Source organism: Megascapheus bottae, chromosome X (assembly GCF_031878675.1).
Source record: "Megascapheus bottae isolate mThoBot1 chromosome X, mThoBot2.hap1, whole genome shotgun sequence".
In the NCBI taxonomy this organism is placed as follows: Eukaryota; Metazoa; Chordata; class Mammalia; order Rodentia; family Geomyidae; genus Megascapheus; species Megascapheus bottae.
In genome coordinates, this window is record NC_143547.1 from 15,994,914 (window position 1) to 16,011,531 (window position 16,618).

The 16,618-nt window shown below is 35.0% G+C and overlaps 1 protein-coding gene across 5 annotated transcripts in view; it reads right to left on the reverse strand.

Moving 5' to 3' along the window:
* Dmd (dystrophin) overlaps nt 1–16,618 on the reverse strand; it is a 1,999,854-nt gene that overhangs the window by 50,563 nt on the left and 1,932,673 nt on the right. For 2 of the 5 annotated variants that reach the window (XM_090326714.1, XM_090326712.1), the window contains 5 exons: nt 15,430–15,566; nt 14,730–14,768; nt 9,973–10,038; nt 8,831–8,896; nt 5,387–5,545 (listed from right to left, as the gene is read on the reverse strand). In XM_090326714.1, the coding sequence (XP_090182840.1) occupies nt 5,387–5,545; nt 8,831–8,896; nt 9,973–10,038; nt 14,730–14,768; nt 15,430–15,566 (467 nt within the window). The remainder of the gene's footprint in view (nt 1–5,386; nt 5,546–8,830; nt 8,897–9,972; nt 10,039–14,729; nt 14,769–15,429; nt 15,567–16,618) is intronic. The other 3 variants (XM_090326710.1, XM_090326713.1, XM_090326711.1) reach the window with 2 other exon arrangements.

Genomic DNA, 16,618 nt, shown 5'->3' on the forward strand with positions numbered 1-16,618 from the left:
AGGCCCACACCTGTCCTACAAGCTTCCAAGTTTTATTTGTCATAGACTGCCAGACATTTACATGTGAGGAGGTCACCAGAACCTCAGCCCAACCTTTTCCATTCCCCATACATCACCTTCTAGTATTCAGCCCTTGAGGAAGGACCTTTATATATAATGCTGAATTAAAGGGCAGACTATGCTACCTGAAATGTCAGCTTCATATGCCAATAATTATCATCTTACCGCACACCCACATGGCCTGGGAAACATCCTTGTTTTTTTCTAGACCCAGCAATTCACCAAATCTAGTATAACCATCTAAAGTATAACCATCTCTTGTTTGGGCTCCAAACCTGTTTTTTCTAGTTCCAAATAGTTCTTTTCAAAAAGTTACTCTGAACACAGCTATATGAACCTGTATACACACGTAGATTGCTTTTGTACAAGACAGATGTTAATAAGTGCTAATACAGGGCCTTGTTACTGGCTGATACCCTGGAGGGGCTCTCTATCTTATTTCAAGGGAATATAGTAAACTCTTCCGTTTGGCACCATGTGATTCTCAACATGGTGTGACCCACTGGCCAGAAGCATGACCTGTCATTGTTTGCCTCCTTATCCAAATATATTTTGCTATTTATCTGGACACTAAATGCATCCCAGTCTGGGAATGCTTGCTCCTGACCCCTTTAGCTCCTTTAGCTTGCCATCTTCTTACCACCATTTCAGCTTCACATGACAAAAGAACATGAGGTAAAGATGCTGGAGTCAAAGAAGGTTGCTCTCTACTAGAACAGGGTCTGCCATCATCAAGTCACTAATAAGGCAAGGGACAGGTCTATGATTTCAGTTACTCTAAATTCAATGATTTAAGTAACCAATCTAAAATTTCTTTGAAAATAACATAAATAATCTTGTGTGATCATTGGGAAGAATGAAAAGGGTCAAGTGAAAAACTCAAATTTAGGCTACATTAGGTCTAGTTACCCAATAAGGCATCTATTTGAAAATTACTGAGTAGGTCCCAAAAATCCAGAGTTCCTTGTTATCATATGTTATTTATGAATTAACTTTAACATTAGGCTTTACATTGATGGGCCAGCATTTACCCACCTTTTTGAATTAGGAACAATCTAATAAATTGGCTCTGGAGGTAGTAGACCGGCAATGAATGTTTCCTGTAAAGGCTACCTTGTATTTCAGAGCAAGCCTTACATCTCTTAGAAATAGTGCAGAAAGAAAAAAAAACGAACAAAAACCATGTTGGGATTTGAATACTGCAGATTCAAGTCAGATAAAAGATTTACCATTTTTGGGGCCGGGAGTTTGGCCTAGTGGTTAAAGTGCTTGCCTAGCATGTGCGAAGACCCGGGTTCAATTCCTTGGTACCACATACATACAAAAATGCTGGAAGTGGTGCTGAGGCTCAAGTGGTAGAGGTCTAGCCTTGAGAAAGTCCAAGGACAGTGCTCAGGCCCTGAGCTCAAGCCCAGGACTGGCAAAAAAAAAATTACCATTTTTATATAGTAATACACAAGAAAGCAAATTTTTACCACTGAACTGGACGCCATCAAATAATGATGAATCTGAATTATCTGTGATCATGATAGATATTACACAGAAATAAAACATTAAATATTAGGTACCTCTCACTAATGTCATTAGTTTCCAAAACTTATGAGAGACCTTACCAGAAAAATTTAGTCTGGGTTTTATTTTTATTTTATTTTTTAGCATGAACCAAGAGTTTCAGGATGTGAATGGGAAAGAAATTTAACATCTGGGATTTGTAAAATTGATTTTTAATATTGTAAGTTTATGACAAAGTAGTGTTTAGTGCTAATGAAGGAAATTGTATAAAGGAAGTATTTTGAAAAGTGGGCAAGGGGAAAAGGCCTATGAATGGCTTTTCTTTGTAAAATTTGATTTGTGGATGAATTTTCATCAAATGTACATGCATGTATATTACAATCAAAATATATTCAGCTTCATTTCATTTATTCTATGAATACTTACTGAATGTTTATCTGCAACAATCAGAAGAAAAGGAAATCTAATGGTAGAGATAAGATACCCCTGAGACACCTCTAATACAGCTAGCTATCCTGCATTCCTGGGAGGTTGTGTGGAAGTGTCATGAATAATTATAATTAAGAGAATGAAGTCTCTACATCTTTCTCCTATGATTTTATTTGGGAATAAGTCATAGACATAGAATAAACACACAACACAAAGAGATAAACTAAGTCCACACCCAGAACACTTGAGCCTATCTCAATGTTGAATTTTTTTTCCTTTTATCTAAATGTAGGCTCCTATTTGTCATGTTTGCCCAATTCTGACTTGGAAAATAAGCAGCTGCCAGGCACAGAGGGAGGACATTTAATCACTCCCAGGGATTTCTTAGGGAAGGACAAGAAATGTCAAATTACAGGCTTTTTAAACAACACTGAATTTGAAGATCAGGAGGGATGGCTCTGAAGTTTTTTGAGAAGAACTGCAAGAAGGCAAGAGAGGAGAAAACTGTATAGCTATTTTCAGAAGGGGAGGAGGTCTGCAGAGATGATTCCTCAGGATTTGGTAGGTAAGAGCTGAAAATGTAACAAATGTGATTTTATAAGATGTGAAAAGTAGAGGGAGAAAGGAGGAGGTTCAACTTGACCTTTTCCTGAAGGTCAAGATAACTTATAGCAAGACTTGTATAACACCAGATTTCTCATTTTGGAATTCAGTGGAGACACTGTATAATGCTCTTTCCCTCAGAGAACAAACCATCCTGTTATTGAAGAATGATGTTAGATATCTTGCAATATCTTTACGGCTAAACTGGCTCTATACCACAAAAAACAAAATAGTCCATTCAGGGATATTTGTTCTTTATGAATCCATCACATTAAGTCACATTCTGGGGAATAAGACACAATTCTATGTAAGTGATATTTAAACATAATGACTCTTCCTTATTTTCATATATAGAGTGACTCCTCTGCATTTTCAGATTCAATGTGCTCTGAAAAGGAAGGGCTGGGATTGGAGCTTAGTAGTAGAAGGAGTACTGTGCATGCACAAGGTCCTGAATTCCATTCTCAGACCCCTCTCCAAAGTGCTCTAAAATGAAATATGAATGATAGCTACCAGTAGTATTTACTAATACTCTCTGACCTGGCTGTCATGAGATAGCTGTTGAATATTCCAACAATAAGCATGATAGTATTCTTGATCAATGACCTTAAAAAATTATATTGAACAATGGCAAAAAGCATACAGTAAAAAATTACTCCTCAAAAACACCAAATTCTATTTACAGTGTCAATCCTGGCTTTTTCATCCTATCTCATTTTGTTAAAGATTGAACACAAATGGATACTAATGATCATTACCAATTATTACTATCACTACTAATCATAACTAATGGATATTTTCAAAGGAAAATGTTTCAACAATCACACTTTTTGTTCATAGATAATCCTATACACAAGATAAAAAATGAAGTGTCCTTGAAGTAAGTGTCCCCTTAAAATATTATTACTTCTTAGGTGTCACATGCCTGCTTTATTCTCAAGGTTTTTTTATTTTTTTATTTTTTTTTATTTATTTTTTTTGCCAGTCCTGTGCTTGAACTCAGGGCCTGAGCACTGTCCTTGGACTTTCTCAAGGCTAGAGCTCTACCACTTGAGCCTCAGCACCACTTCTGGCTTTTTTCTATGTATGTGGTACCAAGGAATCGAACCCCGGTCTTTGTGCATGCTAGGCAAGCACTTTAACCACTAGGCCAAACTCCCGGCCCCTCTCAAGGTTTTTTTAAATCAAATGTTTTTTAAATACTAATTTAGTATTCAGACTACAAATACTATAGGAGCATGAAGATGATTAAGGCATAGGCCTTGCCTCAAAGGAAATCAGCTATCTCATTAAGGGGAGGTGCTAATTGTCATAGATAAAAAGGCCAACTGTCAAGAAGTACTTTGAGAAAAGTCCAAGGTGATTGAGCAATATAATAAAAAGAAAGATTACATCCAATTGCAGGGCTCTAGGCAGGGAAACCTATTTTGAACATGGTTAGGAAGGATGGGTAGCACTTCTTTGTCACACTGGCTTGTTGAGGGTTAGGGTTTAGCAGCTAGGCTGAAAAGCAAGATTGAAGTTCATTTATAAAGTGGATGAGAGCAGGATAAATTCTGAAATACTAGCTACAGCAGCATGACCAGGACACAAGAAGTACAAAAGAAAATGCAGTTGAAAAAGCAGGTCAAGAGAAAATTGTGGAAGGTGTTCATGCCCAGCTGAGAGGCTAGAAGCATAGAAATCCAATAAAGGAAGAATGTCATGATGGGTCTTGGTTCTGGGAAGATGTTCAACTAGAGTCATATGCAGGATTTATTTTAAGGGTGGGAAAGAAACTAAACAGAATCCAACTAGATAAGAAACTGTGGCCAGAGGTCAGAGAGTCTTAAGAGCAAGAAGGCAGGTAGTAGCAGAGAAAGGACTAGATGAATGACAGTTTGCTTTTTCATCTTCAGGTGACATCCTCCCTGAGGGCAATGGTTCTTAGACACAGTGTGTTGCCTTGATTAAGAGGTCTTGGGCCTTGGGCTAAACCAAGAGATGAAAGTACTTAAGTGTGACAAATTTGAGCAATTTCTCCTTTAAAGACTTGCCTGGGTGGCATTTGTCAAAAGAAGGCACAGTATGAGAAATGATTATGTGGAAAGGCTTTCTTAACCAAGGGACCTGGGATACAATAAATTTAATATAAAAGTAAAAGCCAATGATTTGCATTGGCCTGACACCACACAATACTCTATAGACTTTTCCAACTATATCCTCCCTTCAGTCATTGGGAATTTTCTTTAGCCTTTTTTGGTTTAGTTTCTGCTATCCTTTTTGTGAACACCATTTACTGGTAGTGGCTAATTGAAACTGTCTCTGTAGTCTGCTACGGCATGTGAAAATAAGCAGTGGGACTTTTCTGTATTTGACAGTGAATAAATAAGAAGAAATAATTTGTTCCCAAATTCAAGCAAATGGATAAACCTACTTCCTTAAATGTTTGAGATAATATAGCCAAACACATGTAAAAATTATATACTCAGAAAAACAAATGACCTGCCTTTACCTCTTAAATTCTATTCTCAAATAGAAAATTAAAAGCCTCCAAAACCACATGCACTACATCAGCATTAATCCTTTCATGCCTAAGAGTGAAGTTCTTAATCATATGATTACATTCATTTTCTTCTTTCAGATAACAAAAAAGAGAGAAAATCTGCGAAAGGAGCTAAACAGATTATTTTAGCAAACAATTAGACATAGAATGACTCTAAGTGAAGATTCCTGGCGCTTTTCTATGTGTGCAAGTATATGCACTCTGCTTACCAATGACAAAGCTAGAAAGAAAACTCACCTGTTTTCTTCCTCAAGATCTGCTAGGATTCTCTCTAGCTCCCCTCTTTCCTCACTCTCTAAGGAAATCAAGATCTGAGCAGGACTACGAGGCTGGCTCAAGGGGGAGTCCTGGTTCAAACTTTGGCAGTAATGCTGGATTAACAAATGTTCATCATCTCTGGAAAATAAAATCAAAGGTTTTGGTTTTGGATCCCCCCTTATTTAGCTTTGGGGGTGAAGGATTTGGTGTGTATTTGAAAATAGAAACATTTATTTGCTCTTAACAATTAACTAGACATTTGTTTTTTTTTCTTTTTTGCTTCTAAGACATTTAAATTCTGTGGAGGTTGTGGTATATCACCCTACTGATGATAATGCAAAGTGTTTCGATCTAATGAATGTGATGGGCCTACTTATTCGGAGTAATTTTTAAAAATCATAGAAATATTTGGAGTCTAAGGCTACAGGGCAGTCAATAGTTAATAAATATTAAAAGACATGCTAATGGCTGCTTTATGCTTTTCTTAGACTAAGTCTGTTGAGATAATCTGTTCATTAACCCATGCTATTTTGGATAATATTTAGGGGGAAATAACCAGCAGCCCTCAAATAGTTTAGTGGAAGGTAACAACCAAAAGTGTTGATTGGTCATTTAATTTTAACTTCTAAAAGTCATGGCGGCAGGGTGGTTACAATGATTAAACTGGAGATAAGTGATTGTTTCATGCAGTTACTGTTTAGATAGAAACACAAAAATGGAGGGGAAAAGTCAGTCACTCAGGTGACTAATTAAAGAAGACTTGTTCCTCAGAGCACGTCTTAAGGACTAATCTTAGTGGAAAAAGCAGTAAAAAAACATATTTGGGGAGCCAGTTGCAATCTTTCCTGGAAACTAGGAATTTTCTAACACCCAGAATAAATTATTTTCAGAATACATTGCTTTAAGCTCCTGAAAAACCTATTTGCTGCTAGGTTGTAAGAACTCTATTCTGTTCTTAAAGAGAAGTGAAAGCTCTTTGTTTCTGGTTAAATATTGTTAAGATGATTATTTTTAGTCCTTTCACCATGCCCACAATTTTTTTTCTTGAGACAGAATCTCATTGGATAGCCCAGGATGCTCTCAAGCCTGTGATCCTCCTGTCTCAGTCTCCCATGTGTTGCTATTACACACATGCACTATCATGTCCAGTAGCCTAAATCCACTTCATTTTTTGATCAGTCATGAAACTTGACCTCAGGGCCTGAGTGCTGTCCTGGAACACTCCTGCTTGCTGAAGGCTAGCACGCTATCATTTTGAGGCACAGATCCACTTTCAGTTTTCTGGTGGCTAATTGGAGTCTCATGGACTTTCCTGCCCAGGCTGGCTTTTAACTGCAATCCTTGGGTCTTAGCCTCCTGAGTAGTTAGAATTACAGATGTGAGACATCAGCATCCAGCTTAGAACTACTTAATTTTAGGTTGAAAAAAAAAAGCTAATGTCTAGGAAAATGGCTTCCTGGTTTAAATTATTTTAGTCCATCAAATCAGATGACTAATAGACATGTCTAGTTTGCTAAAAATAACTATTTGGAGGCTAGAAAATACCTTAGCATATATGTGGTCCTGGGGACCACAAAAATAATGATTATTATTGTGCATTAAAAATCAATATTTAAGTGAAGCAAACCAATTGCTAAATCTCTTTCCCAATGTGTCCCTAAATACTACCTCCCCTAAATACCAGGATTCTTAAATCATATAACATTAAGTGAAAATGGAGAGCATGTTCTCAGAATGAGCTAAAGCTACATCTTGTTTAAGGACAAAAGTGGTTTTACCACCTATTTGTTATTCTTTTCAAATTCTAACTTTTTACAGCTCACTCTCCTACTTTGTTTTTTTAACTTTTCTTTTTGCCAGTCCTGGGGCTTGAACTCAGGATCTGAGCACTGTCCTTGGACTTTCTCAAGGCTAGAGCTCTACCACTTAAGCCATAACACCATTTTTGGCTTTTTCTATGTATGTGGTACTGAGGAATCGAACCCGGGTCTTCATGCATGGTAGGCAAGCACTCTTACCACTAGGCCAAACTCCCGACCCTTCTATTTGTTTTAAGCATATATAGCTGTAATTAAGCTTTTCTTACTATTCTCTCAAGCATTTCGTGGATGGCATTCATTGTCATCTGGATACAATCTGAATTAATCGGAATGTGTTATAGCACCAGTGAGCCAAACAAGCACATCATTTAAGCCATTTAAATTTGGCTGATTATTTGGCCACTAATTTTCCTATCAAAAATTTTTATGCAGGATAACCATTAATGCATTTCCCCACAACTATGAAAAAGAATACATCATAGTTATGATTGGGAAACACTGAAGAAACAAAGTCATAACAAATGACTGGGTGTTGACTTGGTTTTTAATACTTCGATCACTTTTATGGACTAAGTGAGATGATTTATTCTCACATTAACAAGAACTAGTTATATATAAATGTCAGTTTGGCAAAATTTCCTTATATTTAATTTCTATGAAGTCCTTTCTTCATCTGTGCAAGACTTTGGGTTCCTACACTTACTACATGGGCTAAATTTACCATTTTTCCTTTGCCTGTATTTTCCATGCTAAGATCCAAGATATCCTATCTTATCAAAGTAAAGGAATAATTGTAGTTTGGCAAGATTGCTTCTCTTAACACTTTATTTGGTTGATTGATTCTTATTTTTCCCTTCATATTTCCTTTATAACCTCTGTTTGATGTGAGATCCTGGTTAAAGCTTCATGGGTTTGTGGGAATGTTCCATGTTCCATACTACAAAAGACCCAGTCTATGATTTAAGCCCTTGTGTTCCTGTCATAGTCATGTTCTTAAACAATTTTAACATTATCAGTGTTCTTCTCTCTAATTTAATAGGGTTGGTTTCTCATCCTACTGACAAACTAAGATCTGTATTTGTATTCTCTGAAAATCCTCTAAAAGACTATTTTAGTTACTCCTAAAGATGCTAAATCATAAAACTTCCTATTTTGATTTCTGAAGAAAAATACCCAAAACAATGTAGCATAAGGCAAAAATTCTGTACCAAGGTCTTAATTCCACTCGCTATAAGTGGAGGAAATGTGAACTAGCCAATATTTTAAAATAACATACTATCCTTCTAAATGTCTGGTAGGTGTGGTCAAAGATTTAGTATTTAAAGTGCTTGAGACTGCAAATTGATATTGATATAGTATTAAATAGGTCAAAGTAAGAATAAAGAAAAATAAATTTGTTATTAAGACTAATGATCATGACTGAATTTGGATGAGCTCATTCTGCACCAGGCTGTTGAAGAATTAAAGGGGAAAAAAAGTATGGCTCCTCGAAAGATCAAATGAATATGATCCTAATTCCTATATCCTGTACTATCCTATCTCTAAATCCCTCAAAGCAATTTCATTGTCAGGAACATTTTGTAAAAAGAGATGGGATACTTACATGCTCTCATTAGGAGAGATGCTATCATTTAGATAAGATCCATTGCTGTTTTCCATTTCTGCTAGCCTGATAAAAAACGTAAAAGCTCATTAAAACTTATGTGACGTCTTAGAATCTATTCAAGACCTAATCGAACATTCCTGAAAACTAAAGGATAAATCATGGCAAGAAGAGAAAGGAATCCTTCAAATTAAAGGATGTGTGTGTTGTCTTAACCATTTCAGGCCCTGTGTGGCAGTCCACAGCTAGTTAGCAGCTTTACATTTCTGATATAAATTCTAAGGGAACTTGTATATTGTTGCTGTTTTGTTTTGTTCCACAGATTGATCTTCCTTTCACTGAGAACAGGTCTTTGTTTTCAAAAGAAAAGGTGCCCTAACAATAAATGCACACTATACGTTATATGCTGCCTCCCTTTTAAAACAATTAATGCCTTCCACTGATGAGAGATGTAAATAGCTAGCTAATGCTTCCACAATAGATAGGCATGTCCAGTAGTCAGAATATTGTTAAAAGAGGGATTCACAGTAAGCTCTGTGTTTCGTCATTAAGTTTTAGTTTTACTACAGAAAATATGTCTTCTGATAATGAAAAATACTTAAATGCTTATACCACTTTAATAAGCACAAAATATCTTATAATTAGTAATTCTGTTTTTAAGTATAACATTATCTGAAACACAAAGAAGGAAGAATAGAAAAAGATCCAAGGATAAGGAAAAATAATTACTCCCATTGTTGCAGTATATCACCTAAAATAAACACACAAACAGAAAGCTTGTGGTTTTATATTCTCTATGTCAAACAGTATTATTCATAGATTAATGTCTAGTCTAATAGATTTCTAGGAAAGTTGGAAGACCTGTAAGCCAATTTCATAACTGTCCTCAGTATACAAAACACAACAAGGCTATCAGAAATGTTTCAAGGCCAAGGTTAAATAAAATTGTTCTGGACCCATGCTCTTGTTGGTGTCCAAAAACAACATGCAGTGGAGGGCATGCACGTTAGAGGGCAAGTAGATTAGTAGATAGCAGAAAAGATTGAGGAAGAAAAAAAGATTTGTTCAAAATTATTATAGGTTAGCTTTCCTTGGTTAGTTATTTCAACCAATATTTGCCTAGCATTCAACTAGTCTCATACCTGCTAGCATAATGTTCAATGCGTGAATGAGTATCATCGTGTGAGAGCTGAGGGGACGAGGCAGGCCTATAAGGCAGAAAATGTGATTAGTTACAGATACCATCCATTAATGGAGAAAAAAATCGTACCATACAGTTAGGTTATTATATACATGGCCTAAAATGATTTTATTCTAATTTTATGGAAAATGTACACTTAGTTGTTCCTATATCTTAGAGAGCATCAAGATCTGAGAACTGATTTTGCACTTTTCTTTTTCTCAAAAGCTGCAGAGTTCAAACCTGCTTTGGAGAGTTTCAATTATAGAAAAAGTGAAGGGAGAAATTTTCTAGAGACTATTGTCCTACTAGCTTATAATTTTTATATAGTTCTGAAATTGTATTAGCACTGCATGATTTAAAATAATAAATTTGTGTAGTACATTTATAGTCAATAATTTTATCCTCAAAGAGGCTACTCTAGTTCAATACTTCTTAAGATTTCATATATCAAGATGTCTTGATTTGTATAATTTTCTAAGGAATACATCTACAAATTTAACAGCAGGATTATACTATTACATTATGGAAACAAAAAACAACAGAGAGGCCTAAGATTATCTTATGATGTTCTCAAAAAGAATGGCTAAATTAAATAGAATGTTAAAATATCAGATCTGTTTTTTACTAGGGATATATTTTCAAATATAGGTGGATAATAAGGGAAAAGAATTAATATGGACAATCCATTTACTTTTGCAACATTAAATATATACTTTATCCTAGACTCTCCATACTAGAATCTTGGTAGGGTTAACACATTTTTATACTTCCATATTTGGTCTATTAATTATGCTAGAAGTTTAAGTTGCATCTTTTATATTAACCTTAAGGGGGAAAAATTGTTCTGAAAAAGTTTGTAATTGTGTTTTAATTGGAATAGGACAAAAGGTCTCTTCTACTTCTCGCCTGACCCAGAAAGCCCCTACATAAATGCATGAAGCCAGTAGTCAAGAGTGATATGCTCAGTGCAGACTCTGGTTTTAGCCTAATATTCAAGAAGAATTCAAAGACTTGGTCTAGACACTAAAAAGAATATGTTTGTTTTCTCTTATATTAAAAGCAAAAAAGGAACAATGAAGACACTTATAGTTGGGTTTATGTAGAAACTGTGGCAGATAGACCCACTTCTTAATGAAGATTAATTATAACATAATTACTACACACTATAGCAAATATCTAGGGAACCAGAAATCTTGAGAGAGAGAGAGAGACAGATAGATAGACAGATAGAGAGAGAGAGAGAGATATAGACAGACAGACAGACACAGAGAGAGAGAGAGAGAGAGAGAGAGAGAGAGAGAGAGAGAGAGAGAGAGAGAGAGAGAGAGAGAGAGAAAGAGAGAGAGAGCATATTAATGAAACCAGTGTGGTTCAGATCTATTATAAAAGATGTTTAAATTTTCACAAGGAAATAATAGGAGGATGTTCAACGTAATTCAAATGGTTTCCATGTGAATATTCACTATAGTTTTAAAAAGTTAATCTGCTTATTTTCTAGAAATTTTAGAACTTTGGAATAGTCCAATATTAGAAAATGCTAAGGTTTATTTGGAAATCTTCATCACAGATTAAAAACTTAATTCTTAATTTTTTAAAAAAATAAATATTATGTTCTTGAACAAATGTCTTTACATATTTTATAAGCCAAAAGCCCATTATGAAAATGTTACTAGTATTTTCCATGATAATAGTTGCTTTCTGTAGCAGCACATAGAAGTAGAAATTAAACACAAGATCTTGAAACAAAAGTATCCCAAGGAAAGTAAACATAAAAATATAGAGCACATTAATATATCTTATACAAAAAAAATCATACAGAGCTTTAATTCTTAGCCTTGGGGATAATTCAGTTATTTCTTATTAATGAACATAGCTCCTATCAGTGCATGAATAAGTAGAAGAACTTATAATAACTAGAAATCTTAAAAAGTATACACTAAAATAAATACTTGTTCAACCAAAAATATGAGCCAAAATAAAGTGGTTAGAGAAAAATCACTTCATTGAACAGCAAAGAATTAACAAAAATAACAAAACTACTTAACTCAGAAATAAAACTAAATGCAAATTCTTCAAAAACATTCCCAAAGGAAGAAAATAATACAGTTCCCACATCCCTCTTCACAAACATGAAATCATATACTAAACCATATATAAGAAACCATATACTAAACCATATACTAACTATATACTAACTACATACTAACCATATACTATAAACTAATAAACCATGTACTATTACCTCCTATTAGCACTAAAAAGTCACTTTGTGAATGCCATCTCACCCACCCTAATTTTATCTTTACGAAAACTCCATTCACAAGTTTCCTTCATTAAGATTTCAAAGTAAAACAGCTGAGAGAACACCGATGGACTGACTTACTTATAGACAAATAATACGAAGGCCTATGCTAGATACCAATTAAAAATATGACAAACACAAGCAAAGGAGTTTTGTCTAAGGAAAAGCAGAAATTCTCTATCTCAGAAAACCTTCCAATTTTACGTTCCTTATTAAACAGATTAAACCCACTGTGATCATCATAGGATTTCGTAACATCAAACAGAGTTTTTACAAAATAAAACATGTCAGGACCTGGTTCTGACTGAATAGGATAGGTTTACAATAGATTTTATATTTTATTTATAATCCTATGAGTAGAGACTTTACTAAAATTATGATATTAAAGAAAACACAGACTTCAAACTGCTGGGTTTTTTCCCTCATAATTAGAACTTCCCACTTCTAACTAACTTTTCATGCAACGTCAAATGGGAATATATTTTAGTTGTTAGAAAAATCACTTTAACAAAAAAATGTTATTAACTTTAAAATACTTGAATGTTTAAGTAAAACAACATCCCTTACTTCTATTACTTTAAACTGACTGCTTTATCTCTTCTCATTACCTTATGAGTAGTTTCTTTCCTTTCAAGAACTGTTAGTTCATCTTTGCTTATCATTTTTATGCTACATTGAGGTGTATATTTGAAAAAATATTCACCGTAATTGTTTCTTGCATATCGTCCTTAGTTAAACTTACTTTGAGTAAACCTATGCTCTCAGCGTCTAATCAGCTTGGAAATTTAGTACAACATACTTTAAGGTTTCATATTTATAAAGATTCTAATGTTTATCAACAGAAATGGAAAACAAATCGCTAATAGGCAGGAAACATGGCTAAATCTAAACAACTCTCAAATTATATGTACCTTAAAGAAATTAGACTTCTCACTACTTATAGCTACCATATTTCAAAATTAAGGGGTGTAATCAGGCACTGATGATTCATGGCTAGAATCCTAGTTACTCAGGAGGTTGAGATCCAGATCATGTTTGAAAGCCAGCATGAACAAGAATGCTTATGTGAGATTCCATTTCCAAAAATAATCAGCAAAAGGCATGGCTGAATGTGTAGGTCAAGAGGTAGAGTTCCAGCTGAGCAAACAAACCAGTGGAGAGAGCACAATCCCTGAGATCAAACCCCAGTATTTTGGGGATGGGGGGAAAGAAAGTTGCAGGGGCACAATGATGATTGTTTTAAAGGGAAGCATTATATTCCTTTTAAGGCAATGAAGACTTAAAGTAAATCTCAAGTAGTAGTATGTAATTACCACTACATGATATGTTAAGGATCTAGTTCAAATGACACAATAGAATAATAATTTAAAACAAAAATGAATTGAATTCTTACAATCTGGTCATTACCCTCTACATATAGTAGAGCTATCTAAAGTTAGTTTGAAAAAGAATACTGTGAAACACCAGGAATGTTTTGAAAGCCTCACACCATGTAATTTTAAAATAAGGATAAATGTTTGCTAATACACAAGTCACAAGTTTCTAAGTTATTTCTCATAATTTTAAAAAATGGAATCTCACTGTGCTGTGCAACTGGCTTGAAACTTCTGGGCTCAAGTAATCCTCCCTCTTCAGCCTTCCACATAGCTAGGATTACAGGTACATTGCATCACACCAAGCCCCAAAAGAATTTTTTTCACATAATAAATTGTGATCTCTGTTGGCATTTATTAGTAATATTATTAACATATACCAGTAGTAGTAAGAGGCTACAGTACTTTTTCAGTAAAATATGTGAGTATTTATGAGATGAATAATTAGCTTGAAGGAGTATGAGTTTAAACCTTAGAAGTCATGTATCTAAAACTCAGTCAAACAGCATGATATAACTTGTTAAAAGTCAGTATACATCACTGCACAGATACAACCCAACTCAGCACCATGTTCTAAAGTAAACCTTGCTTTTTAATAGTTTGCTTATAAAAGGCCCTAAGAAAATCCATCACCCTTTTGACAGTCCTAAAGCATTGCCTCTCCAGAAATAAGGGCTATAAGGCATGTTATTATGTAACCAGGAAGCTACTCTTTGCCTTTATTTGAGGAAATATAAAAGCATATCTCCAGGAAGACAATTAAAATTTCTACAGTCCCTTTGATTTTAATTTGAACTTAAGCCAGAATTTCTGTTGATCAGAAACTAGGTAGAGCACCTGCATACCCTACTGTTATTCTCCTGATCTATGGTAGATTGTAATCTCAAAATCTTATCAGGACAAGGGGAAAAAAACTGAAATGGAAAGACAAGAAATTCATATGCATTTAAATAAAAGCAGAATAAAACAAACAGAAAAACTTTCAAAATCAAGCAAGCAAATGGGTGGGTGGTAGCAGAGCCCTTCAGCAAAAGTACTCACGCAGAATCTACTGGCCAGAAGTTGATCAGAGTAACAGGACTGCAAAACAAAAAATGAGGTGGTGAAGAGAGACACAAGCAAATCAGCCACAACAAAAATTACTGAAAGGTCAAAAATAAATAAAATCCAACCAATTAAGTATGAACCATGGAAAGCAACAGCCAAATAAATGTAGAAAGAAAAATAAAAGAAAAACAAATAGTTGGGTGATTGTTGTCAGTTACAGAAACATACAAGGAGGAGGTTTAAAAGAGGTGAAGAAGACACCAGTTGCATCAAAGAGAATCCTCACTACTTACTGTGAAGGAATTTCCTATGACCATATTTTCTCTCAAGTGGAAAAAAATGACTTTATGACCACACAATCCCATACAAAAAGACACACATTTACAGATTTGTGAGAGAGGAGTATCCAAATGAAATATTGGCATCACTCATTTGTAAACAGTCCCATATTTCTTAAGACTTAAAGATAATTAGTGACTATCCTGTTTTATTTTCCTGTGAAATCAAGTTTAACTTTTGGAAAAGGTAATTGTCAAGAGACACTTGAAAATGGTAATTGAACATCAGCTTGTTTTGTTCTTTTTTTCTCAGCTCAAATAATTCCAAGAGAGAAACAGAAGAGACTGTTTGCATTTGGGAGTGAAAGAGGGTATTTGGCTGGAAGTAGTCCAAATATACATCTGCCATTACTCACGTTTCCATGTTGTCCCCCTCTAAGACAGTCTGCACTGGCAGGTAGCCCATTCGGGGATGCTTCGCAAAATACCTTTTGGTTCGGAATTTGTTTTTTAGTACCTTGGCAAAGTCGCGGACATCTTCTCCTGATGTAGTCTGAAAGAGAAATCATAGTGAGATCAATAGTAGGAAAGCCCAATTCAAAAATAAATGACCACTCTGGTGTATGACTACGTAACACTTGCTTTACAATTAATTATAATTAATGGAACAAAGGATTTGAAATCAGTTGAGTAGAACTTAGAAACTATCTTGGTGTTTAGTAATTTAGATAAGTTACTTGCCTCCCTAAAACCCTGTCTACCTATAAAATGGTACTAAGAGTACTTTAACAAGTTATTATGAGAAAAATATAAAGTATACAAACAACCATGTTACTTCATCTTAAAATATACGATACTTTACAGTGTATTAAAATTACTTTGTATAGATTAATATTCAATATTCGTGGCATGTCACATTCTCCATCACTGATCACTTTTGCAAGAGGGAGAGTAGTGAGACAGATAACCAAAGGCCTATGCAAATTCATCCAACCATGGGAGATATATATGCTCCAAAAGAAAACTCCTCACAATATATTCAAGAACACCCTGCAGGGTTGGGGATGTGGCCTAGTGGTAGAGTGTTTGCCTAGCATACATGAAACCATGAGTTCTATTCCTCTGTACCACATACACAGAAAAAGACAAAAATGGTGCTGTCGCTCAAGTGGTAGAGTGCATGTCTTGAGTAAAAGAAGCTCAAGCACAGTGCCCAGGCCCTGAGTACAAGTGACAGGACTGGCAAACAAACAACAACAAAAAACACCCTGCAAAAATAGACAGACCCCTGGCAAGATTAATCAAAAAAAGGAGAGGGAAGACTCAAATAAACAAGATTAGAGACCCCACAGGAACAATCACAACTGATTTCCAAGAAATTCAGTCCATAATGATTAAGTACTACCAGGGCCTATATTCAAAGAAACAAGAAAATCTAGTAGAAATGGATGATTTCTTATACAAATATAGGCTACCCACACTGAACAACGATGAAGTAAACAAATTGAATGAACCAATTTCATACAATGAAATTGTAGAAGCAATCAGGGAAATGCCAACCAAAAAGAGCCCAGGTCCAGATGGTTTCACTGCGGAATTCTACAA